Source organism: Pisolithus orientalis (genome assembly GCF_024613125.1).
Source record: "Pisolithus orientalis strain OTSU chromosome Unknown F5J12scaffold_8, whole genome shotgun sequence".
NCBI classification, from domain to species: domain Eukaryota; kingdom Fungi; phylum Basidiomycota; class Agaricomycetes; order Boletales; family Pisolithaceae; genus Pisolithus; species Pisolithus orientalis.
This window is the reverse complement of record NW_026260789.1, coordinates 384,374-408,908: the sequence shown is the minus strand read 5'-3', so window position 1 is coordinate 408,908 and position 24,535 is coordinate 384,374. Positions and strand designations below refer to the sequence as shown.

The window sequence follows — 24,535 nt, the reverse complement described above, 5'->3', positions numbered from 1 at the left end:
AGATTGAGCGCCCCTAGTGCACTCACCTGACTGCGTACTTGCTTAACTAGGAAACCTTCGCATTTAACACACTCGAAACGACTGTACCTCTCAGAGCAAGTGTATTTCGGACGGACAGACATGCTGCAACGGCGATGATTCGGTGTCAGTTGAATCGGTCAATGAGAACATGCGGAGTACGCATTGAAGCACTCGAAACGAGGTTGGCAGCGGCGGGGTTTATGGAAAGTCAAGCAAATCTCGACCAACTTCCCACATGAACCACGCTGTGTAAGTGCGTGTATCAGTTCGCCCTTTGAAAAATATGAGTGATACCGGAGCATTTGCCAGTAGCGGGAGAGTGTCCGTAGACTCCAGCCCGGTCTTACACAGCCACCCGCGATCAGCCAACTACTATGGCGCTGGCAACTTCCAAGAGACGATAACGGGCAGCCAGGACGTTCGTATGGTCAATGAAGTCGTTAAGGCGTTCACATCGCAGGGCCATGACGCGGATGCCATCGCTTCCCAATTAGCCGACCTGGCTACTCCTCCCCTTCTCATTTGTTCGCTGTCCAGGTAGGCGTTTCCGGACGCTCCTAAATGACTTGGTTGTATTCTGCCCCATTCAGAAGGCTGCGTACCCGGAACGAAATGGCTAGAGCTGTTGGGTAAAAACAGACGTCGTTTTGCCGGCTATCGAGACCTACAACGGGGTCTGTTTGGTCTCACCACGACAGGCATTCAGAAATGAGCTGCAGAAAGTCGCTCCGAGAAGGGTAATCGTCATTCTAGTGTTCTTTCGTCTCTACACCTGACCAAATTATCCGTCGACTTTCTTTGGTGGGGTGGCGGGCGAAGAACGCCTGGGTTCCATGGGTAAACCTTGACATGTGCCAGTGCGGAGTGACTTACAGACTCAAAGATGTAGCTTTTGCGTTGGACAAGAGCGGGAAGTATTCCGAATACCACCGACTAGCGCACAGGGGAAGGGTCCGAGGGCAGTAGCAGATACGTCTCCCTAGATGGGCCATTCAACATTCATGACGCATGTTACGAGGCCAGGACACAAGGACCTCCGGTCATGTTAAGGGTCGATTAATGCGCGTCTAGGCACATCAAAAGCCTGGGATTCTGATTTTCAGCACTACCTAGGGTGCCTGTCAAGTAGGCGCATCGACATCCGCGGGTTTTAACGGACGGTCCCGACGATTCTGCACATTGGCGGGAGGTAAAACTACTGCCGCGTCAAACAGAGCCGTACCAAAGCAAAGCCACTGGAAAATGAGGAGTCTTCCCGTAGTTCTGAAGATACATATCGTGATCAAGCCGTTGTCACTTATTACCCGATGAACTCCGCGACACGCATCCATGATTTCAATTCGCCAACCTGATAATCTGATGGGTGGCCAATCTCTGGATAGAAAAAGAACTTCCTAACTTGTGAATGTTAGTTCCGGGAGTGTCACGTGTCATCACTCAGTGTCGATGCCTTGGCGACTGTCTGGACCTCGGAACTCACGAAAGAAATGCGGTGCTCGAGGACAGGTCTGACCCAGACACGTAGTCTCGATAATTCCGCATCCTCCAATGCCAAGGCGTCCGCCGATATTTGCATGTTGAGCTTGAGTGGCGGATACAGTATTACCATGACTGCCTGTGGCGTTACTTATTGTGCACATTGCGATGTTCTAGGCAAGTAATGTTCCTGGTTTTACCTTGTTCCTGGAGACTCTGATTCCTTCCATTTCTACAACAATTGAGACGTGTAGTCGTCCCACTCTATCTGATCAGCTCAGACAGTTTTTTTCGATGCCGGGCAGTCTCTCTCTGCTTTCAATGCCTTTGCATTCGGTGACGATCGTTCATTTATATGGGACTCACAGGGGCATCTATTGACGCTGGCATGATCTCGCCAAGCTGACAATGTCGCGGGACCTGTCTTTGCCCTGACCACTTTATTGGGACCTTGGAGGCAGTGCGGAAATGCCAGGGCTACCGATCCCTCATATAAGGGACAAGAGCTGAACGAACCATTCTCACTTCATTCCAAACGTTGAAGATGGGTGTGTTCCATATTGCTCGCATTATCGTGCTGGGTGAGTTAATTCCGAGAGCAACAGCCGTGTCTGACACCCTCTGTAGCCCTGTTGGTGGTATTCTCACTCATCGTCATGAGCCTGTCCGGCCATCTCATCTCCCTCACCGAGCAATATTACGCGTTTTACTTTGTATTTTGCGCGCTAGGTATTGCCACGGCCGTGTTGACCATCTTTACTGTCCCAGTCATGTACATTACATCGATGTCGCCAACTCGCAGTTCGATGCTGACATTTTTCTTTCTTTCTTAGGCTCATAGTCGATGTCGTTCGTCGTGGAGCGTTCACGTCGATGATTATTGTTGAGTTGATCTGGTTGTGTAAGATAGATCGGCATTTGGAGGAGATGGTCGCTGACTGATGCGTGTCGCTATGCAGCTATCTTGTGGGTCTTGTGGGTAGCGACAGCCGCGGAAGCGGTTTCCGCTGGCAACATTTCCTTCCCATCAGGATGCGTGTATGAGAACTGTGAGTTCTTTTGATAATCTCTACCGCGTATTGACGTAGCTGACGTTCGGTAACAGATGCTACCCTTAACGGAGCCTGTCGCGAAATCCAAGCTGTTGAGGCTTTCTCTTTCCTCGCCTTCTTTGTTTGTAAGTGCCTTACTCGGTTGACGTTGACCTATCCCGTTGGAGCTAAGACTCGCAGTGTTGGGATACACCATCGTCTTGCTCGTGTTTACTTGCATCGCTGCCTCGCGGGGCAATTCACTCTGGCTGAAATCCGTCAAGGACAGCAGGTTCCTTGCGCCTTCGCCAACAGCACCTCCGCCACCGCAGCCCATGGGCCAGTATCAAGGAACCCCGGCTGGTCAGTACCAGGTACCGGTACAACAACCTCAATACACGGGTGTATCTGGCCAACATCAGTATACTCACTCGCCTGCTTCGTCTCATCCTCAGCAGCCATACTACCCTCAGACGGGTGCTGTCTAAGTTTCCGATGAATGAAGGTGTTGCAGGATTTCTTGCTCTTTTGGGGTTGGAGGTAGCTTTAGTAATATTTATTGGTGCTGTTGTGTTTCCGAGTATTACCTATTCGGGGTAAATCTACTTTGCTATTGTTAGGAAATATTTGACTAGCGGAGTTACGGAAATAGCCGATTGCCGTGTCGAACGATCCATCAGTTGACAGAACTTGAAGCTGCCCCGCCCCAGCCTGCCAGCGTGGTGTTTCAGCTTTCAGGTCCAAACATCAACTCTTTACCAAAACTCTTTTTCCTTTCTTTTTGTCCCCGTCGCCGTCGTTGAGGACGGTGTCTGTACACCCCAGCTCCATTTTACAGCACTTCCCGGCACTATCCGACGTATTTCACAGATCTCACGCTCTCCTTCTGACGTCCATCTTTCTTTGGTTGACAAAATATTGCAAGGTTTGCCCTTTTTTCTTCTCTTGTTCATTTTCAACCTTTGTGACTTCTATCTAGACTTAAAGATTCACAATGGCTCAACCGCAAGGCGATATACAGGAGCGGATCGCAGCAGCGCGTCGTGAAGCTGAGATACTGAAAGAGAAGATACGTGCTAGCCGAGAGGCTTCAGCTGACACAAGCTGTATGTGTTTTGCCGCTCCAATGATTTCAACCATGTCCACACCTGCTCTGCCACAACAGTGCGTACGATGGCTGCAGACATCGACACCCTCCCTCGTATTGTGATGCGGCCTCGGCGCGCATTGAAGGGTCACCTTGCAAAGATTTACGCCATGCATTGGTCAGCGGACCGACGACACCTTGTTTCAGCGTCACAAGACGGAAAACTTATTGTCTGGGACGCCTATACCACTAATAAGGTTCACGCCATCCCACTACGGTCCAGTTGGGTCATGACGTGCGCTTACTCGCCTTCTGGGAATTTCGTCGCTTGCGGTGGTCTCGACAACATTTGCTCTATATACAATCTGAACAGTAGAGACGCTAACGGTGCTAGAGGGGCGCGCGAGCTGAGCGCTCACTCCGGCTATCTCAGCTGTTGCCGGTTCATCAACGACAGGCAAATCGTCACCAGCTCGGGCGACATGACCTGTATGTTGTGGGACATCGAAGCTGGTGTAAGAGTCGTCGAATTTAGCGACCATACTGGCGATGTCATGAGGTGACGTTATTTGCCACATTGTTTATTATTTTTGCATCTGACGGTTCCTTAGTTTGTCTCTGGGACCAAACCAGAACGTATTTGTCTCTGGCGCCTGCGATGCCACTGCGAAATTGTGGGATATTCGCAGCGGTCGGGCTACACAGACCTTCACCGGTCATGAGTCTGACATCAATGCAGTCCAGTAAGTACATCGAAGTATTCGCTCGTGTTTTGTTGGTATTCAACATGTATCAACTAGATTCTTCCCAAACGGTGATGCATTTGCAACCGGCTCTGACGACGCCTCCTGCCGGCTATTTGATATCCGTGCAGACAGGGAGCTAAACAGCTTTACACATGACAACATCCTTTGCGGTATTACTTCAGTTGCCTTCTCAATCTCGGGTCGCATTCTCTTCGGAGGTTATGATGATTGGACATGCAATGTGTGGGATACCTTAAGAGGGGAGCGCGTAGGAGTTTTGACTGGACACGAGAACCGAGTGAGCTGTCTTGGTGTGTCCGCTGATGGCATGGCCCTTTGCACAGGCAGCTGGGACAGCACCCTTAGGGTAAGTGCCAACAACCTGTCATTGCAATTTATTCTTGAGTCCGCTCTTGTAGGTATGGGCATGACCAAAATTTGCCTGATGACACTTGCATTCTTCATCTCTTTCAATGTTTCCGCCCACTATCTGTTCCCATTATCGTTGCCCTATACCTACTCGTGACTGTTATGTTGGTGCACCAACGCAGCGTTCGCCATGCGTCAGTCCCTACAATCCATTGGAAATCCGTTTAGTATTTCTTGCGTGTCAGTACATATATTGTCTCGCTATCGGTCATCTGCTGCTGCCCAGATGTTATTATCCAATTTTTCCCTCCCTTCCGGCCCCGTCGTATATATCCCGTCGTTTTCATTCGATTTGTGAGTGAGTTGAGCGATCAGTGCAAGAGTTGCGGTAAGCTCGAAGGCTTGCAATTTTCTAGCTCAGTACGTAGCTACGTACTCAGGTTTTCTGGCACTCCAGCCACGACAGGATTCGTACGTAATATACGATATCTTATTAAAGCTGTTCGTGCAGGTTATTACAGCCCTATTCTTGCATACAGCGAAGACAAAGTCGTACAGGTTACGACTCGTCTACTTAGACCTGGGAGTTGCAGATGTGGAAACACGGAAATCTTGCGGGTCTGAAGGAGCTGAACAACCTCTGAATTAAACAAGGAGAGGATTAGAAAGAGGAATTTCAGTTGTTCGGATGGGATGGAGTGTAGGAAGAACGCGATCCCCAGCGGTAGTACGAAGGAGACTCAGGCCACTGCTGGTGAAGGAGCAAAATGCGAATGGGTCGCGGACTGACGAGGGTGAAAGCTGGCGACGGACAACCGATCATGCTCGTGTTGATACAAGCAGACCCGCCTCCAATTCCATTCGCTCGCGTCCGTCAATGGTGTCGCCGAGGTGGATGTTAAGGCCATCCTTACAACACCAGTGGACCAGGTACGGGATAAACATGACGATTTGGTGAGTGCCTAAAGTTGGCATCTTATTTCCCTGCGATGGAGGCTGATGGATGTTTATTTCACCTGGATCCAGGGCCCGGAAAAGATTCCCCTCGAAGATTTCGTGACACTGCTAACTTATGACCCCCCATTTGCGGAGCAAGATGACTCGGTTGTGCTCCGGGAGGTATGTGTTCAGCTTCTTCGTTCTCCAACTACAGTTACAATTGACTTTTGTCGATAGTATAAGGCGAAGTCCAACCAATTGAAGCAAGTTACTACCGAGGCGGGGCCCTCTGGGACTACACGCAACGCGTCATGACCATTACCTCTCAGCACGCAATCCACAGCCGCATTAAATAAGTGTCCCTCCCATTAGCGCACCGCCCACGGTGTCGTCCTTGAAAACGAAGGCCAAGTAAATAGAGGTGTACCCGATGCGAAACTCGACGCTGGTGTCCAAGCGGGGTGCCCAATCGGTAAAGGGCACAGTGCCCTCACCGATAGCTCCCAGAGTCCATGGCGGACAGGGAGGTGGTTCCTTCCCATACGAAAGCAGGAGAGTGCAACGATAGTTGATGACTCCGCCTCGACCCCTCTGGTAAGTTGTGTGTAGTACTTCCCGAAGGTATGAGCTCATGAGGAACACGCGCTCACCGTCCCTACCTCAGCCTTAGCAGTCCCACTAGAGAAGACAACACCCCCTGTAAAGCGCACGTGCCTCATTGTGCGTTATCCCCCTCAGTCTTACACAAACCCGACCCGCAGCCACTACATGGTTTCAGTCATCTCTGAAGTCGTTCTTGCGATTATACACTAACTTTAGTAGATCACTAAGATCAGACGGAAACGACTTTCTAGACAATAGCGATACAAAAAGTGGTTCTCTTCAACGCGATTGATAGCTGCAGAGGCTTGGACAGGTTTTCCCCTATGCCGAACTCCCATCCTCGGCATCTTTCGGTTCCGCTAGTAGCGGCAGTTGTATCGGTGGGTGCAGTAGGAATTCCGTCAGCAAATGCTCTTTACCCCTCAAGAGCCCCAACGTCCCAAGGATGCGTGGGACTGCGTATATGAGGCTGTCATACAACGGGGCCGGCATGACCGAGAAGATAGCAAGTAGCTGTTCACATTGCGAGTCGCATACCGATGTATTGGGATCAACATGCGTCTGGAGAGAAGGCCGTTGAGGTACAAGAAGAGGAGTGGGTGGCTGAGGACGCCCGTTACAAGCGAATGGGGAAAAGCGGTTTTTGTACGTTGTTATACTAGTACGTAGCCGTGCCTGGCATGCAGTTGCTGATTTTTTATTTTGGTATGTCTACAGTACATCCGTGAATGAGACTGCGTGCAGAAGCTGAGGGGAAGCGAGGTGAATATGAGCACCCAGACACAATTCTGGATCAATCCAGGCGGATCCTGGAAGGGCAGCAGTTTGCACTTGCAAGAGGTGATATGCCGAGATCGCGGAGCTGGTCCCGTAGCATCTCGATGGAGGGTGCGGAAAGCGCAGAGGAGTCCAGTGAGATTCATATGGCAGAAGACATTGTAACGCGGTGCATAATGCGGACGAGTCAGACCTGGAAGGCAGCGAAGGGGAAGACGAGTCGACACAGACGTTACTGTTACTTGATTTGAGGGCAAGGATGATTCCAAGGTTGCTAACATGCATGAGCAGGAGGACTCCGTGGACGACACGGCGGACAGTATTCCACCCGGTGAAACGGAACAGATGGAGTCGGTGCACGAGCTATCAGCATTGGGCTGTCCCTCAACACCTACGGTTCACCAGAGTCAGCTTCTTCTGCTGGAAAGCGTGTATGGTCCGCGTCTAACGCCACAACACTTGATACACCTCTGAGTGAGGACGTTGCCACTAGCTCGCCTATTGAGGATGTATCTCGACAAACAAGTCCAGGTCCCCCTCTGAAGTGGATAAGAACTCACCATCTAACTAACCCTAGGCTCGACGATGATACCGACAAAGAAAGTGCTATTCTTTTACGCCTCAACAACCTGCTGACTGGAGCGACGGCGAAGGAAGATAGACTGAAAACCGCCGCATAAACCTTTGTCAAGGGATGACATGGCAGACGGTCTGTCTTAGCAGACCCTTTGCGTACCCAATTATCTGAAACCTTGTACGGTTGCACCCGTCGACTGGTTGCCAGACAGCAAGATAAAACCTCCCCTCCTTTTGCGAGGAGTGCTTCTCTACATTCCAGCGACCTAAATGACATTGTTGTGGATGAAATGGGACTTGGGTGAGTCTAGCATTGCGCAGCACTCAAAGTGGCAGGAATGTAATGCACGAAAAACGTTTGGGAAACCCATTCAAACGATCGCGACATCTAAGGACCACATCCTATCGTAAGTTACTCGGCACGACATTCATTTCCGAAACCTGAACCAAATCACATAGATTGTGCTGACGAGCCTACTCCTAAACTAGGAGATGGAATCTAAAGAAATTCTCCCTGGTTTTAAGATTCTCGGCTTTGAAATGTTGAAAGGAGTTGCGCCAAGGGTGGACTAATAAACATCACTTCAACGCGTACGTCACCTCATGCACGTTGGCGAGTTAGGATGCGCCCATATGTAGGCGCAAGATATGGTATTATATGGTTCTTGATGTGCGCACATGATCAAGAACTTCAAATCCCCGAGATGGAACATTCTCCTGATGATTCGTTCATTTCGACGCCTTCTTCTAACTGGAACCCCGCTTCAAAATCTGCTCCAAATTTTGCTAACCTAAAGGAATTTGGACGGTGGTTTTCGAGTATGGCACATTGATTCATCGACTTTGTCCTTGTGACTCACATCTACCTCCGTTAGACCCTTTGAAACGTGCAATTGAGATGGGTACAGTTTTTGACAACGGGAATCTTCAATGAGTATCCAAATTGCACACTGCTACGTCCATATCTCCTCCGTCGCCTGGAAAGAGACTTCGAAAAGGAACCTCCGAGCAAATACGACCACCTTGTTCTTTGCCCTCTCGGGGAATGGCAGCGTTTCCTATACAAGGAATTCATGTTCCGTGCCCAAACTTACGAAGCCTCGCAGTCTGGCGTCTACCAGAGAATTTGCCAACATCCTCGCAAAGTGCGTAATCATCCAGATCTTTTCGAAGTTCAACCAGTCATTACTTCCTTTGCGGTGCCTCGTTCTGCCGTTGAGGGCCATGAGATCAAAGAGCTTCTTGTTCGGCGAAAACTCCTACACAAGCACGAGGAGGAGAAAGTTAATGTTGACCTTTTCGGGTTCCATTTTATCGGTCAGCAAGACACTCCGCTTGTTGCTGCCCTGGAAACCCGACTCCCTAACGCAACCGGCCCCTGCTCCTTGCTACGAAAGATGTCGAAGAGGACACGCGTACCGTCAAAGGCTATCTTGCATACTGTGCTCGTTACTTGCAAGCACAATCGGCCCAAATCGGCCATTTCAATTATTGTGTTGCTCACATACACCCATCTGTAGTGACGAAATGCTCAACATCATGTGGTGATGTCGACGGTCCATTCTACCGCTATTCCACATTGACCTAAAGTCGTTCTACCTAGACACGGTGACGACGCCAAGCGCAATGGTAATAGCTTACGAGCAGCGTGCTCAGGGCCTTGTGGGTGTGATCATGGGATTTGCAATTGTACTGCGCGAGGGACGTTCTTCGCTTTGCGTGTGCAGGTTGTCAAGATGCGTACTCCTAAGCTGCAGAGCTGCAGATCGCATTCCCCGATCTGTCGCTTATCCAACCCGACTGTAGTAAACTTCAAGAACTTAGCTGTCTGCTTCGTCAGGAAAAGATAGGGGGACTCAGGTTCTGAATATATTCTAGAGATATTCCTTATCGTTCACGGATACGCTTATATGGTGCAACCAAGGTTGAAGACAAAGGGTATATCACCGAGTATTTACATTCTGCCATATTTCGTGGGCCGTCCTACGCCAACTATTTTCCAGACTTACAGGAGCTTATCTTTTATGACAGTGACTTCAATCCTCAGATGAGCAGGTGGCGTGAGGATCGGCGAGGTGGAGTAACTAGGTGGTTCATATTTTCTGCCAGAGCCCACCGCGTTAATCCAATCCGTGATGTCCATATCTACGGGTTTATATCTTCGCACACGGTGGAAGAGGCGATACTGATGAAAGCCAACCAACTACGTTCTCTAGGCGAGGTTGTCATCCAGAAAGGAAAACTTGACTGGCGTACATTATTTGAAGACGATGCTGAGCTAACGAGGAGCTAACGAAGGTGCTCGGGCAATTTGAAGATACGGAAGATGCCCATGCAGCAGGCGTAGCAGCGGAAGAAGACGTATCGGAAGGTGTTAATCAAGCGGGCTTCGGTCCAGAGGGTGAAGTTGATGTGCCCGAAACCAGACGAAGTAGATAGCTGGAGATCGTCGAATAGGCAGGCGATATTGATGATAATTACGGTGGGGGTGTACGGCTTCGGATTGCAGGCCCAGGAGCGTGGATGGCATACTCAGCTCTGTTAAGCCACATTCCGTGATACATGCTTTGATATAGACACCAATTCCTAAACGCACCCTGTTCCAGGTCCGAAAACCGTTTTGTCCCCTGGGGTTTTGCAGGATATATAGTATATGTCTCAACGATCGAGCCAACGGCAACCTCTAGTTTGGCTTAGATATATAACAGTAATGACACCATTTTCTGATCAGTAACGCATCCAATGAGCGATACTCCATCGCACGATCTTCGGGTTCGCCGATATCAGTGAGGATGGAAGACGCAGGGCAAGATGTGCCATAAATGCGTGACTTGTCGTACTACTTCATGGAGTATGCGATGTGATGTAGGCGAGAGTTCAAACGTTCAAGCGTGTACCAAGTGGCTTACTTGGGAAAGGTGACAAAGACGTAGAACAGAGCTCTTTCCCGGAAAATGGGCTAATCGCCCAGACTGGCACATCTGAAAGATGGTAGACGGGAGTCTAGTGTAGAAGCCGCGAGCGATTAAATGAAGGTAGATCGTGCATTCCAAGTCGTAAAACGAGCAAGTGTGGCCTGCAGTAAGTAGGTCTGTGACAAATTCGAGCGGAGTATCAAAATCCATTACTCTCTGATGCTCACCGCTGAGGGATACGTCGTCGGAGTTGCAATTTACTACAGTGTCACACTGTGACAATTCGCTTGGTGGGGACTCCCTCTGCAACTCTGTCCCATTTTTCACTCTTTGCACCACTCTGGGAGCATCATCTCATTATTTTATTTTATTTCTGCTCTTCTTTCAGATTTCAACATGACTGTGTACTTTTACTGTATTGATGTGTGGTAATGAGTGAGCTGTTGCCGAAACATTTTCTGCATTTTGCAACTCCGGGTAAATGATATGTAGCATTAGCAGACTTAGGCTCAGCCATACGTTTGTTCCTTCCAACAAGCCTTAATACGGTTCCGCAAGCGGCCAACCTTCTCTTCGTTACATGTCTGAGGATGACAGAGCTGCGAAAACTGCGAGGGCGAAAGCCATGGTACGCGTTCACGAAGTCACTGTAGTGCTGCTCCAGCTCCGAGTCCTGACGTTGCACAACAGCTCAAGAAACGGCAGCAAAAGAAGAGTGTTGGTGGCAATGCTGCTTTAGCTAGTCCCCCGCCGTCAAGGTCTTACACTCCAGCTCCCGCAGAATCTACAGCGCCAGCAGGAGACGGGAAACCCGAGCGTGATATCAGTGACCTGTACGCCCCTTCATATTTTCGCGCATCTGCACGAGTTCAGGCCTGCTATCCTTTCGTAGGTTCAACAATACAGAAGTGGATACCAGTTGGCTCGAGTCGCTGGCTAAAGCCCAAGTCAAAGATTCAAAACCTGAGTCGTTACCTTCGAGTCCACAGCTAACCCCGGCCAAGACCCAGGTACTGCCGGAACGCGCGACTTCTCCGAGCTTCGGCACCCCCTTGTCGAGCCCACGGTTTGCTTTGCGTGACAAGGATAATCTACATCTCGATGTTGCTGAACAGAGGTAACATTACCGCATCTCAGTCACAGACGAATACACACCGAGCATCTTTCAACAGGTTGGGTGATATCCGGTCAGGCAAGTAATACTCGAGACCGAAACTTTCTTTGTCTCATTGTGCGGCAAATTAGAAGATCCAAAGACAGAGAAACTGCTAAAAGACGAGCAGTTGCGATGCAAGGCACTCGAAGCCGAGCTTGCTCAGGCAAAAGAAGCATCTCTCTCCATGACACATAACCTGGACGCCCTCGCGGCAGAGAAGTCACGCCTGGAAGATCTCCAAAAGGCGAGCCTTGCCAAAATTGAACGGCTGACTTCGAAATGCGGCGAGTTAGACACATTATCCCGCACAACATTGAGTAGGGTCCAGTCACTCGAGGAAGGTACGTGCAAAGGAACTTTGTGGGGCTGTTCTGAGTAGCGTGCTCGTGGAGTAGAGTTACAGAAGGCGACTTCCGAACTGAACGAGTCAAGGCGAGCAACTGATGGGTTGAGGAGTCACTCCACGCGCATAGAAGCCGAGCTTGCTGAGGCCCACGGACGCATAAACGACCTGCTCGCGAAGGCTGCTGAAAATTCTCAGCATTGGCAAGAACAGGATCAGAGCCGACAACAGACCGTTGCTTTACTCGTATCTGAGAAGGCGTCTCTGACTTCTTCTCTGCAGCGCATGGAGGCCACTGAGACAGGTGTGATTCAACTCTCACTGTGTATGAACGCAGTTCTAACCGGTAAACAGAGCTTCAAGAGAAGGAGGGTCTTCTTCACTCCGAGCAAGCGAAAACACAAGCCCTTTTAGAGCGGGTGCATGATCTGGAGGTCTCAGCCGCCCAAAAGGGCGACGAACTTGGGCAAGTACTTCAAAAGGAGAAGGAGCTGGCTGAGAAGTGTCATGATCAGGTCTGTGGACTTCCAAATTGGCATATGTATGCGTACTAATGTTCAATAGGAGCGTGAGATTCACTTGCGGAAAGCTGAGCTGGACGAGTTGCAAGCAGCCTGTGACCAACACCAGCAACGCGTTCGGGAGCTTGAGGAACAAATTGAAAATGATGATCGAGCGGACAGGCTGGAGGCTTCCCTGAAGAACACTCAGGATCGGGCTGACGAGTTGGAGTTCCGGCTGAGTAAACTCAAACAGGTCATCGGTGTACCCTCCGAGTCATATTTACGTGTCTAACTGAAACCATCTTCTAGGATCATAACAGCCTCAAAAGCGAAAGGGACGAATTAGAGTCTCAACTCCGTTCAACGACCGAAAGCGAAGCCGGGTGGGAAAAGAAATATTCGTCTCTGGAAGAGGAATTTTCCACAATCCGGGCCTGCCTTGATACTGCAAACAACCGTCGGAGCGAATTAGAGGAAGAACGCGCGTCGCTGCAGTCCCAAGTCGAGTTCAACCAGAATGTCGTAAGGGGACTGCAGCAGAAACTTGCCGAACTTGCCGCCGACGTTTCCTCCAAAGATAGAAGCTTAACAAACCTGCAGGGCGAGCTGCGTGCTGCCGTTCGTCGTGCTGAAGAGTCTGAGAGGACGCAACGGGATCTTCAGGCAGAAGGCACTAGACTCGTGCAATCTTCAGAGGAAATGCGGTCCAAGATCGTGGAGTTGACCGCCGCCAAAGTGGAGCTCTTGGACCAGATAGAGCAACTGGAGCACGACAAGAAGTCTCGCGATACTCTAATCTCAAAACTTGAGATTGCTCTAAACGAAGGGACGGAGCGAGAAGCAGAGGCTGCGATGCTCAAACGCGAATCAGACCACTTGCGGGAGAAGGATGTCACGTCTTTGCAGCAAACTATCGCCGACCTGCAACGCGGGTATGCTGTTCTCGAAGCGGAGCTCCAGACATCGCAGGCTGCGGTACATACACTGGAAACCGAGCGCACGAAGATGCGTCAGGTGGAAATACGCCAAGCTGACCTCAGCAATCGGTTGTCTGCTGAGTCGCGACGCAGGGCTGAGGAGCTTGCTCAACTAGAATCTGAGCTCGTTTCGCAGCGGAACATCGAACAAGAGCAACGCAACCTCATTGATCAGTACAGAAGCGAAATCGAGATTCTTCGTAGCGAGCTTATGGCAAAGGATGAGGAGTTGGAGAGCTTCCAGAAAACCCCCGTGACCGACGACGCTACCCCTTCGTCACTAGATAACGAGATGCTGAGCGCGCTCAAGCAGCAGCATGTCTTGGAGCTCTCTTCTGCTCAATCACAAATACGTGCGTTGGAGACCGCCGTCTTCGAAGCGCAAGACAGGGCGCACCGTCTCCAGCGCCAGATCGGTGTCTTGGAGGATCAACTAGCACAAACCCGGACTTCAAGGGCTACTCCGCGACCCTTTTCCCCCAGCACATCTGTACGACCATCGAGTCGAGCGAGTTCGGGCTTACGGCGCGCATCTTTTGGCAAACAGAGTAGTCTAGTCCCACCCTCGACTCGGTCCGTGTTCGACGTCGGACTATCCCCGGAAACCCGACATAAGCGACAAGTCAGCCTCAGCATGCTGAAAGCGAGGATTGAGAGTGAGACTGCTGCCAACAGCCACACTCCACGGGTGCTTTCTCCCGTGCCGCAGGGCAATGAACATTCCTTATCTTCGGTCCATGAAGAACATCCATGGCGACCGCAATTCATGGATGAATCACACATCTTCTGGTGTCACTCGTGCCGTGGAGACTTGGTCATTCTCTGATACCGCACCCGTTTCGTTTACGTTTACTCCATTATCACCATATTTCCATAGTTGCATTAATTAGGTGTGAATGTTACAAACATCATGGGCGTTGCACGTGGATGCTAAGTAATAGTGAAACAGAAAAAGAACACCGCTTGGTAATTGACTACGATTGTTGACCCTGAGTCGACTTGAGAGACCAAACTTTGTACAGCAAGACCTGGCTACGCCTCAGTCAACGTCAAAGGCGATTTATGTTGGCTTACCTCGGCTTCCTCAGGCTGTAGAGTACCTTTCGTATGTTCTTCTTCCACACCTCTCTCGATACTCTCCAAAATATCATCAATCAGGTCACGATAATCAACGCCAAAGAAACTGGTTAGCTTGGCTGCTCTCCGCCGACGAACTTGAAATTCTGATGTCTCGTGTGGAACGGAATGGAACTCAGAAGCCAGTGAAAGCATGGACGCGCTGCTAGGGAGAGAGTGTCGTCGCTCCGATCTGTGGGAACTCGTGACCGAGTGTCGTTTATTGTCTGCCACACGCTCCATGTCGAAGGATAGGTCTGGCAGCTCGCTATTGATGAAACGATGCAATTCAAGAAGCGATTCGCGATCATCCTGGATCGAAAGGGTCAGACGAATCTCTGACAGCACGCCAAAAGACACCTACCCTGTCAATTATGTCCACTAGCGAATTCAGAGACTGTTCGTAATCTAGATAAACCGAAGATTGGGCAATAGATACTCGGCGGTTTGAAATGGAGGATCTTTGCCTCTTGGGCAGCAAACACGTCACAGACTCGGATAGTGGTGGTCGATGGGAACTCTTTCCTTTGTACGCAGATTGATTAGGGTTGGAGGTATACGTCAACCCAGTAGGGGAGGACGGTTGAGAGTGCGGTAGAGTGGAGGGGCCCTGGCGGGTGTGGAAAAGAGTTTGCGGAGGAGGCGTACCGAATACCTGATAAAATCATTGTATGCGGGGTGCGGTCCAGCGGCGTTATACATACCTTTTCCATCTTCTGCGCACGCCTAACGTTCAGTGCCTTCTCCCTTTGATCAAGCTCTTCCTTTCCGCGATCGAAGTGTTCGTGATGGTCCAATGCACCCCCTTTGCGGCCGCGCAACCATGAATCGTGGAAAGATTCCATTGGTGGCGAACTTGACAATGGCTGTGGTTCAAGTTCAGCCGGAAAACCGAGTACGAGGTCTGGTGGAATTCGTGACCCGAGAAAGCGATGAAGTTTGGCCAACCTATCCCGTTTACGCCGACGCTCGCCTTCCGCTTGTCTGTCTGGATCCAAACTGTCGACAAGGGACGGTGTGGAAGAAAAGTGAGAGATGGTTCGGCGTCCGCTGATCCCATTACCGTCTGCTGTGATAGCCGGAGCTTCATCACCACGTGAGACTTCTTCGTCGTCAGATAAGTCTATGAATGAACTTGAAGAATTTCGCTGAAGTGGCGAATCTCTAAGGCTATGCACCCCACGATGATCGTTTGTTGGAACCGTGCGGGACGTATCATCATCAAAATAGAATGTGAACGAACTAGGTGTCAGTGGAATAGAGTATCTCCGTTCTCCCAGCGACCACGAATCGTCAATTTGCCACGGGGACGAAGGCTCCGTCTTCGCATCACAGGACACGGGACCGTGTGAGACAGATATTGCTTGTCGGTGATTGCGCTGCTTCCCAGCTCCGAGCAAGGAAGTTAATGCTAGCGGCGGCATTTTTAGCCGTCGGGGCTCCTGAAGATCTAACGCAGACATGTCATGGCCTGGTGTCTGGCCGAAGACCTGTGCGAGTTTGCGATTGCGCCGTACGAGGTCAGCGCGTTCATCACGTCCAAGTAAGTTAGTTGTAGGCGGCATTGGAGCCAGGCTTTGAGATGGTGGACGGGGAGATAACGAAAGAGAACGTTTTCCGCCTCGGTTACGCCCGACACGCAAGGACGCCATCTTGAAGGCGGTGGCAAGCTCACGCTTTCTCCGGTGACCGACCGCTGGAGGGGACGGCGGCGCGCATTCAATGGGGGTAAGGGTAGCGGCTGAACCAGGAGACTCTGGCCTTAGAAATCCGTAGGATGGCAATTCGGTTGCAGGGCTTGGAGGCGCAAATATCATGGCCGAAAGAGCAATGGAAGAGGCCGAGGGAGAGTTCGGGGTTTGTTGAAGCGGCGACTCCCCAAAAGGAACAGGACTGGGAGGCGCAAAAGTCATGGTAGCTAGGGAAACTAAGGAAGGATTTCCAGTCGAAGTCCCGTAGATGTCGTTGGAGGGAATGGTAAGGTTGAGTTGTTGTTTGCGGGAAGGTGGATCCTTCTTGCTGTTATCACCGTGTTCGGAACAAGAAATCATGCCGTCCGCGTAAGAGGGAGAATAAAAATCGATGAATGAATGTCGACTCTCATTATCCATATCGCGTCGGCTGCCTTCATGCTGTCTTTCTTTGCCAGATGTCATGGATGAAAGCGGTAAGTTGGGTAATGACGATGCGGGGTATGTACGAGCCGGGTTCGCAGTGACATTAAGCGATGAACATGAAGAAGTAGATGATGATATTGACAGTGAACGGGTTGAGGCCTTATCAGACATTGCAGGATGCGTTAAGGGCAGTGGAGAACCAGTGTATCGTCCAGCTGATCCCGACGACCGCTTGATTTTAGTGGGATAAGGTCGAGTTATTGTAGAAGTGTCTGGGGAACTGGCACCACCCTTGCCATAAGCGGTTGACGTACCCAGCCTGGGAGTCCCTGTCAAGTAGCCTTTTTGCCAACAATAAGTTAAATTGAATTAACCCCTGTTACAGAAAAAAGTGACATACGTCTCATTGCAGGCAGGTTGTCCGCATCCATGGTCTCAGCACGATAGCGCCTGCGGCCAACATCTAGGCTATCCGACTTCTGTTTCAGGCTGCCCGGCGTGGCTGCAGTCGCGAACATGGCTAACGAATCTTTCCCCTTGCTCAGCATCTTCTCTACCTTGTGCAACGCGGGGGAGGCGCGATGACAAGTGGATGACTGCGAGGTGTAAGACTCGGGTGATGATACAACAAGCTCATTTGGTGAAGCCTGAGTAGGCGACTCCGTGGGTACAAACACGTCACCCGGCTTGGGAGTGGATAATCCATCTGGAGCGGTCAATGGGATCATGCTGTCAGATACATCGGATGCTGTACATACCATCTATCACGCTGTCAAACCTGGCAACGACGGGTGTAGGATTAATAAAAGGATTGGGTATGCTTGTCGCAGATGTGGTATTTGATTCGACCGGGGATGCAGAGTCCGGCATAGCGACAAGAAGAGCATCGGGCCAAGAGTCTGATCTGAGCTTGACGCCTCGTCGCCGTCCCGCGCTCTTGGGGCTCACCGTCTCCGGGGTGGTCACCTTCCTACTCGATTGAGAGTTACGCGGGGGTGGGGGAGGGAGACTAAATGGGAACTCGGACGAAGTAGACGCGAGGGAGGGACGCGAGCTTGTCGGTGAGCTGCTGTGACGGGTTAACTCGTCGTACTGGAGCAGGGCCTCGAGGTTTGGGGATATCTGAAGTGAGGAACCGGCCACCACGACAGGAGATGTCTGTGCCATGGATTTATCCAACTTGGTCGATGGGGGTGGGTATACCTGGGTATGGAGACAACGCGTGCTGGCGGCGGCGTCGGTCGTTATAAGGTGCTGTGAGGGAAGAACTTGAACAGGGCGATCGAACGAGGAGCTCAATGAAAACCCGGCTGGCAGTATCGAATTGAAATTTGTCACAAGAGTGGTTCGGCTAAAGTGTTCAACTTCCGGTGCAACTGAGCGAATCAGTGACAAGTCCGTAAACCACCAGCAGTATTATTATGAAACGAGGGGTCGGTTGAGCGTCAGGCTGCGCCACTACACAAGTAGCGGTAAAGATGCGAGAAGAATCCGTCAAACCCAATGATGGCGTTTTATTGTTGACTTTGCCTTCATTCTAATATGTAGTATAAGCTAAACGACTGTCAGTTTGCGAGGCCGGCGTTCTTGCCCGGCTCCCTTGACAACAGACCCGAGGCGTGGCTGTGTGGCAAGCGGACCGGCTTTTTGTCAATCCTCCATTTTGACTGATCCACAATTGAAAGCGACAGCCTCAGGGACAGCAAATACGATAGAATAATGACTAAACTATTACCGTGTATATGACATCGACAGGAAAAAAAAAATGACAGCACAAGATCACAAAGCTGGCGTATGAATCCTCCTCGGCGGCAGTGGTGGCTTCGAATCTGGACCCCGTACCCGTGCTGGCTCTGTGACCTCGGTTACGTGTTCGGGCGAACTCGATGAAACTGGCAACTCGCGATCCGACGCCCCGTCGCTCGCCGAAAATTGCGTAGATGGTAATGAGGGCCGTTCAATCAGATCCTGCGCCCCTGCCACTTGTGGCGCTAGTTTCGCGGAACACACCGTCCTCGGTGGTAATGGGGGTGGCACAGGCTTTGATGGTGGTGTTGGGGTTGAGTCTGGTGACAGTGCAAGAGGCGTAACATCTTGATTACAATCCGCACCTTCGGAACGCGTATCTGTCTGAGATTCCGATCCATCCTGTTGACCAGAAAGCGTAGGACTCTTCCATAGACGATACATACTCTGAATCGTCGTTGCCTTGGGCTTATTCTCCGTAGGATGGGATACAGGCGCAACGTTCCCCAGTGACATGATCTCTCCACGATGGCTAGCATGAATGCCGGGAATGGTCATTGTGCGTGCCTGAGATGGCTGTGTATGTATGGGCGACGGTCCGGGGTGATCATCTCTGAAGTCGTGGTCGTAGAAAGGTTCAGCATTCTTATCTCCCACCGAACGGGACAGGGTTATTCCAGTAGCCTTGTTCGACGTAGATGCCCCGTCAGATGTCTTCGTTAGTGACGAATCCGCAGAACGTGAGCTGACATTGTCCACTGTGCGTGGTGATCCTGTCTGAGGAATGGGGATCGGTGACGAAGCCTTGTATTCCCCATTAGCTTGCCCGTGTTGCTCCCTCCGTGCTGCAACTGCTGCCCGCACCTCTGCATAACTCGGCCTGCTGTGAGTATTATCGGTCCCGCTACGCTGGTCAGCGGGACCAGCATCAGGGACCTCGTCCTGGGTCCCACTCTTGCTGATATCTCTCCTCAACGTTGCCCAGTTAGCTCCCCACTTTCGTATTGTGTCCCTAGCAGTATTACTCAGTGCCTGTTTGTCTGCAGCCTTTGACTTGAGGGTCGACAAAAACGAGCTTGTCGTAGAAACTGCACCAAACGAATGTCGAGGACTTTGAGACGCAGACGCGACACTCGAGTCTGAAAGCACGTTTGTATCATCACCGACGGAGGATGACACAGAGTGAGTGCGAGATGAGCGTGCTTGAGAATGTGCAGACGACGATCGCAGTGGAAATTCCGGGGTTAGGTACCTAGGCACGTCCTCTTCAGTATCCAAAACGTTTGACACGGGTGCAGCGGTAATTCCAGAAGCAGGCACTGTACTGCCCACTGCCGCACCCTGGGCCCTGCTTCTTCTGCCGCGTGGGATGCCAGTATCTTGGCTGTCATTTGCATCGCCGTTATCGATCATCTCTCCCGCACCGAACCAGGACCGTCGCGCGGATGATTTGGGGTTGTTATCGCTGTCCAAAGAACAAGAGGCGGGTGCAGACCGTATACCTGGGGCGCGATCCGGAAGAAGTGTTTCAGAAGCAAGTGCATCAATGGGCTGCGTAAGCTGGGTCATCAGGGATTCCTTTTCCTCGGAAACAGCGGAGGTTGTAGGAATGTCTGTTTTTACTTCTTCTGCCAGAGGGGTCACCGGCTTTTCTGTCCGCGCAGCGTCTGACCATAAGCCACCCCGGTGTTCGTAGGATGTGCTGTCCCAGAAACTGATATCGTCCATGTTTGGCAGCACCACCGAGTCGGCGATCTGGCAGCGTGGCATAAATTTACAAACAATCAACGCTGTCCATAAAAATAACTCACGATTTCTTGGAGTTTGGACTCGATGGTATTGAGAATCATACTCCAGGTGATCTGACGGTCACTCACGATGGGCTCCACGTTGAGCACCATTCGTGGCGGTTTCGTGAACGCATACCACATCCGGCTGCTTGGAGGTCGCTTCACCTTGACAAGAAGGTTCCCCTCGAGCTCGCGCAGTACCACCGCTAGTACTAGCTTGACGGTGTAAGATTTGAACCGTGCTCCAAGGTTGATCACGGCGGTTGCCTCAACAGTGGCACGGATCTCGCCCTTGTAAAAGAGGCCTATTTCGAGCGACGCGTCGCCCTCCTTCGTGAGCTCCTTGAGCATAGGCTTGCTCAGCGTCGGAACCTTGTCTCCGATCGAGAACCGTGTGACTGCAATTTCAGTGAGGAATGCGGGCCGCTTAACCTTGGAAAGCTTCTTCATGAGCCGGTGGATGATGCAAGACTCGAGCATCTGGGTCCTGTAGAAACTAAAGAATATACGTCCGAGGAGTGCATTCAGCCAGCGCATCGGTATAACGTCCGGCTGTTGATCGAGTGTTGCAACGAGGTGGTTCATCTCGAATGGCGAAAATACTGCTTGGAGTGGACTTAGCAATGGCGTACCGGCTGGGTGGTCAGAGGCATGCACGAGTGCCAGATACCAATCTTCCATCTCCACGCACGATCGGACGAAGATAAACCATGGCGAGGTAATGTTGAAGGCTTCCTCCTTGGCAAGTTCTCGACTGGCCCCGTCGCGTTCTTTGGAATGTCTCTTTCTCGTCCCGTTCCCTCCTTCCTTTCCGCTCTCGGCCGCTGCCACTGACACCTCTTCGTCCCTCTCTGCATCCCCACTCCCCATCGCCATCTGTCTTGTGACGCTTGGCATACCCTGTTCAACAAGTGCCTTCGGCTTCGGCCTCAGACAAATCGCGTTCCGTCTGGTAAACAATTCCCCGTCCGCCAGTCCCTCCGGGAATACCAGCACCTCATGGCCACCTAGCTCTATCGCGGCTTCGCACTCCGTCATACCCTCGTCCTCATATAGATAGAGAATCTTTCCCTTGAGTACGACGTACCACATGTCCTTGGGCCGCGAGCGCTTCGGGTCCTTGGACCGTGCATCAAGGTAAGACTTTACGAACGTCATATAAAATCCGTCGAATTCCGATTCTTCGAATGTCCGGCGCACGGTTAGCCAGCCTTTCCGAGTCCTGGGGCGGTCGTTGACCTCGAGAGGTCCAAGTTCGGCAGTCCTCACTCCCCCCTGTAGTTGCCGCAATGGAACCTTCTGCCTCTGTAGAATGGGCAGAGTTGGACTTCTCTAGTGTCGATGCTCGAGCATGCGCTGTTTTGGCATCCTTGGGTGGTTCTTGGACGGGTACCGACGTGTAGATGGTGATGGCGACTGAGTGCGCATAGGACGAGGGGGATGAACGTGAAGCCACCGAGCACGTAGGCATACAGCAACGCTCTAAGCGACATGTGGGATGAGGGGTTCCTGTAAAGAATACCTTCGTATGGGTACCTGCACTGACCACCACACACCGGCCACTAATGGCACTTGCGGAGAAGGTCAAGTCGTACTCCATATAGTAATTTCCCACCCCTCAAAGTCACTCAACCAACGTGTCCCAATAGCACATCTTTATACAAGCGGAACAATGTTAATGTAATGTGAAAGCATCAGGCCACACTGCTCCCTTGTGTATTGCACGGATGAATACAATAGCACGATATAGACATACACGGAACCAAACTCAATTGGCCCGTAGAACTACAAATGCCACCAGGGCCTAGAATGCATAATCATAGAGTCACAAACCATAGATCGAATCCTCTACGTTCATCACCCGTGACGGTGGACACCGAGATCGCGATCGAACTCTTGCACTGGCTGGCCTTGAGTACATCCCTCTTTTGCACTGCTCTGCCGGAGGTGGAACGACTGCGTACCAACGGCCGTTAATGTACTGCCATTCGTCGATCCGCGGAGCGGGGTGCATGCCATCTGTCATCAACGGTGGGTGCACCTTATTAAGTGCAACATGCGTGGGCACGGTGAGACGCATGCCGAAAGATGCATCTTGGCAAGGAACCCAGCAGGATGTCTCTCGGGGCGCGTCTGGACATGGTGTCACGATCACGATAGGAGCAGACGGTTCGAGCGGGCGAATAACAGGAAGTTCAGGCTGAGATAACCTCAAGCACTTTACAATTGGAAGATGACATAAAATACTCACAGGAAGAGATGGTCGCCGGCGGTGACGCCTCCGCCTCTCTGGAGGTGGACTGCCTGGACATGAACGGGATGTAGAATTAGCTGTGCCCGTGACATTTTGTTCTGAAGGGCCCGTTCCCCCCTGATGGTTCGAGCTCGGAAAGTAGTCTCGACACGTGCTCGATATCCTCCTCTACAATATTTCTCAGACTCTCGTACACTGGCAAGATGCTACGTTCGTATAATCCAGTAACACAACCCCACGACAGGTTAGAGGGAGAAACCAGGGACGCTAGGCTCACGTCCACAGACTGCACAGTACGGAGTATGTGTCAGCTTCTGAGAACGTTGAGTGGACACTCACAATCCCATCGCTGTCTTCGTGTGAAGATAGAGAACGCTCCACATGCACAGTCAGCCACTGTGTTCCTTGCCGCGACAGACGGGCGAACATGTCGGTATTCGAGGTAGTTAGACGTACCCGCTAGTGAAGAGGAACGTGGTAGACGGCAGTTTGAAATGCGACATCAGCAGGCACACACGTCGTTCACAAGTGAGACCAACACTGGAGACGCTGAAACCTGAGCCGCTCACAGCTGTCGCGTGAAATTCGCGCGAAATTCAAAAAGAATGCCGAATGCCGGATCGTGGGAATGTACTACCAAATACGAGCTAAAAGGCGGGCAGTGTCGGGGATCATTGATTTATCGACATCCTGGGTGCTCGGAGACACTAAGCTGGACAATGAATCAAATAGTACCCTCATCCCAGGGCGGACATGCCTATCCTTGCTATCGTTCGTTCCTGTGCACAGGGTTGGCTAGCTCTGTCAGACTCACTACAGGGAATCGCGCAAAGGCGACGAATCCAGTGGACACTTGACTATTAGCGTTGGCGTTTCGGCGCTTTACGGTTCATGGTTAAGCAGCATTAGTGTGAACGGGCAGTCATCGCATCAGTTGAGCTTAGAGTAGGCACGCGCACCGCCCACCCGTCTAAGAATATGTAGTGTCACGAATTGACAGAACGATGGAGAACTGCGTGGGGATCCCCCATGACGCCAGCCAATAACATTACCTCGGTCAGGGGGACACCTAGAGACACCTGCAAGATGAATGACATCGACCAGACAGGGACTTTGCGAAACAACTTACCGTGTTTGTGCAAGACTTGATGGAATAGGAACGGGGGTTGATAAGGTTCAGGCATCCGCAAATAATTTGAGTGCAGCGGAGCGCCCGTGGATCTGTAAGCAATAAACTGACGCACAAGGCGTTGGATTACCGGTGGTGCTTTGGAGGTTGAGCGAATGGAGCCTGCCCGGCCTCTGTTCATACGTGTGAGATATGCTACATACTTATCATGGCATGGATCTGGGGGAGCATGCGGTGTGGAGAGTTGAAGGGCATCAGATGACCGGTGCACGCTACATATGATAATCAACACCAAAAGCTCTGTTTCGTGACTCAATGAGTGGTGGCACAGTAGACGGATGACTGTGGTGATACATGAGGTTGATGGTCTGCTTCAAAGACTGAGCCAGCCTCGCAGGGAAGTAGTGACACACAGCCTATGGACATGCTAGCTAGTAGGTTTGTGGGAGGTCTTATCAGAAAAATAACCAGCTCCGTCCGATATCTTCATAAAGCCGAGCGACCCTGCCGGGAAGCAATGGAAATTGGTGTATTATGGGCGCAGCAGCGATGACTGGTCGGTGGAAGTTGGACTGACAAGTTGGTTGGAGCGAGAGCGGAAGCAAAAGTCTGGACTGTGCGTGGGTATGAAATTCGGAGCAAACCATGTACAAAGTTAGACAGTTCCGTGGCCTCGAAACGGCCAAACACGTCAGACCTGACATTTTTCTTGGAGGGTGGACGTGAGATAAATATTGAGCCACGACGTGGTAACCCTGCAAGGGAGACACTCCGCGGCACACGTTCACAAGTGATCAAACTGGGCTGAGCGTATCGATTTGAAAGGGGTACGGTTGGGCAAAGAAGCAAAGCCTCGTTGTTGGA

General features: G+C 51.2%; 10 protein-coding genes across 10 annotated transcripts; 5 read left to right on the top strand and 5 right to left on the bottom strand.

Annotated features, from left to right (window-relative positions):
* Window positions 1-30: 30 nt before the first annotated feature.
* F5J12DRAFT_818529 (uncharacterized protein) lies at window positions 31-1,002 on the bottom strand. Its single transcript, XM_051745191.1, has 4 exons — window positions 895-1,002; window positions 690-845; window positions 334-637; window positions 31-270 (listed from the first exon to the last, which is right to left on the bottom strand). The coding sequence occupies exons 2-3, from the start codon at window positions 767-769 to the stop codon at window positions 394-396; spliced, it is 324 nt and encodes a 107-aa protein (XP_051601725.1). The 5' UTR covers window positions 770-845; window positions 895-1,002; the 3' UTR covers window positions 31-270; window positions 334-393.
* On the bottom strand, window positions 771-1,630 carry F5J12DRAFT_926411 (uncharacterized protein; the record flags this gene model as incomplete). The annotated part of the gene is made up of 5 exons (XM_051749386.1): window positions 771-864; window positions 895-1,000; window positions 1,181-1,284; window positions 1,326-1,369; window positions 1,502-1,630. 5 exons carry the CDS (start codon window positions 1,628-1,630, stop codon window positions 771-773), a joined length of 477 nt encoding a protein of 158 aa, XP_051601724.1.
* Window positions 1,631-1,697: 67 nt separating this feature from the next.
* Window positions 1,698-3,456, top strand: F5J12DRAFT_538104 (uncharacterized protein). The gene is made up of 6 exons (XM_051739949.1): window positions 1,698-2,078; window positions 2,125-2,269; window positions 2,331-2,398; window positions 2,457-2,546; window positions 2,603-2,674; window positions 2,730-3,456. Exons 1-6 carry the CDS (start codon window positions 2,042-2,044, stop codon window positions 3,014-3,016), a joined length of 699 nt encoding a protein of 232 aa, XP_051601723.1. The 5' UTR covers window positions 1,698-2,041; the 3' UTR covers window positions 3,017-3,456.
* F5J12DRAFT_818505 (WD40-repeat-containing domain protein) lies at window positions 3,191-5,070 on the top strand. The gene is made up of 6 exons (XM_051745190.1): window positions 3,191-3,453; window positions 3,508-3,634; window positions 3,694-4,174; window positions 4,227-4,358; window positions 4,416-4,728; window positions 4,781-5,070. Exons 2-6 carry the CDS (start codon window positions 3,523-3,525, stop codon window positions 4,790-4,792), a joined length of 1,050 nt encoding a protein of 349 aa, XP_051601722.1. The 5' UTR covers window positions 3,191-3,453; window positions 3,508-3,522; the 3' UTR covers window positions 4,793-5,070.
* A 1,757-nt stretch (window positions 5,071-6,827) lies between these two features.
* On the top strand, window positions 6,828-7,729 carry F5J12DRAFT_781458 (uncharacterized protein; the record flags this gene model as incomplete). Its single annotated transcript, XM_051742564.1, has 4 exons — window positions 6,828-6,917; window positions 7,017-7,160; window positions 7,302-7,485; window positions 7,581-7,729. The coding sequence occupies 4 exons, from the start codon at window positions 6,828-6,830 to the stop codon at window positions 7,727-7,729; spliced, it is 567 nt and encodes a 188-aa protein (XP_051601721.1).
* Window positions 7,730-8,305: 576 nt separating this feature from the next.
* F5J12DRAFT_538015 (uncharacterized protein) lies at window positions 8,306-9,423 on the top strand. Its single transcript, XM_051739948.1, has 2 exons — window positions 8,306-8,444; window positions 8,501-9,423. Exon 2 carries the CDS (start codon window positions 8,556-8,558, stop codon window positions 9,171-9,173), a length of 618 nt encoding a protein of 205 aa, XP_051601720.1. The 5' UTR covers window positions 8,306-8,444; window positions 8,501-8,555; the 3' UTR covers window positions 9,174-9,423.
* A 1,446-nt stretch (window positions 9,424-10,869) lies between these two features.
* F5J12DRAFT_818495 (uncharacterized protein) lies at window positions 10,870-14,379 on the top strand. Its single transcript, XM_051745189.1, has 10 exons — window positions 10,870-10,975; window positions 11,033-11,168; window positions 11,231-11,373; window positions 11,433-11,657; window positions 11,713-11,732; window positions 11,786-12,037; window positions 12,092-12,343; window positions 12,394-12,554; window positions 12,604-12,795; window positions 12,852-14,379. Exons 2-10 carry the CDS (start codon window positions 11,121-11,123, stop codon window positions 14,343-14,345), a joined length of 2,787 nt encoding a protein of 928 aa, XP_051601719.1. The 5' UTR covers window positions 10,870-10,975; window positions 11,033-11,120; the 3' UTR covers window positions 14,346-14,379.
* F5J12DRAFT_818487 (uncharacterized protein) lies at window positions 14,380-18,358 on the bottom strand. Its single transcript, XM_051745188.1, has 6 exons — window positions 17,511-18,358; window positions 17,153-17,458; window positions 15,340-17,093; window positions 15,000-15,290; window positions 14,594-14,947; window positions 14,380-14,547 (listed from the first exon to the last, which is right to left on the bottom strand). The coding sequence occupies exons 1-6, from the start codon at window positions 17,917-17,919 to the stop codon at window positions 14,494-14,496; spliced, it is 3,168 nt and encodes a 1,055-aa protein (XP_051601718.1). The 5' UTR covers window positions 17,920-18,358; the 3' UTR covers window positions 14,380-14,493.
* Window positions 18,359-18,444: 86 nt separating this feature from the next.
* On the bottom strand, window positions 18,445-21,888 carry F5J12DRAFT_537879 (uncharacterized protein). The gene is made up of 2 exons (XM_051739947.1): window positions 20,310-21,888; window positions 18,445-20,253 (listed from the first exon to the last, which is right to left on the bottom strand). Exons 1-2 carry the CDS (start codon window positions 21,444-21,446, stop codon window positions 18,532-18,534), a joined length of 2,859 nt encoding a protein of 952 aa, XP_051601717.1. The 5' UTR covers window positions 21,447-21,888; the 3' UTR covers window positions 18,445-18,531.
* Window positions 21,889-22,113: 225 nt separating this feature from the next.
* Window positions 22,114-22,971, bottom strand: F5J12DRAFT_904693 (uncharacterized protein; the record flags this gene model as incomplete). The annotated part of the gene is given in 4 exon segments (XM_051748566.1): window positions 22,114-22,488; window positions 22,540-22,672; window positions 22,692-22,828; window positions 22,882-22,971. The coding sequence occupies 4 exon segments, from the start codon at window positions 22,969-22,971 to the stop codon at window positions 22,114-22,116; spliced, it is 735 nt and encodes a 244-aa protein (XP_051601716.1).
* Window positions 22,972-24,535: the final 1,564 nt, after the last annotated feature.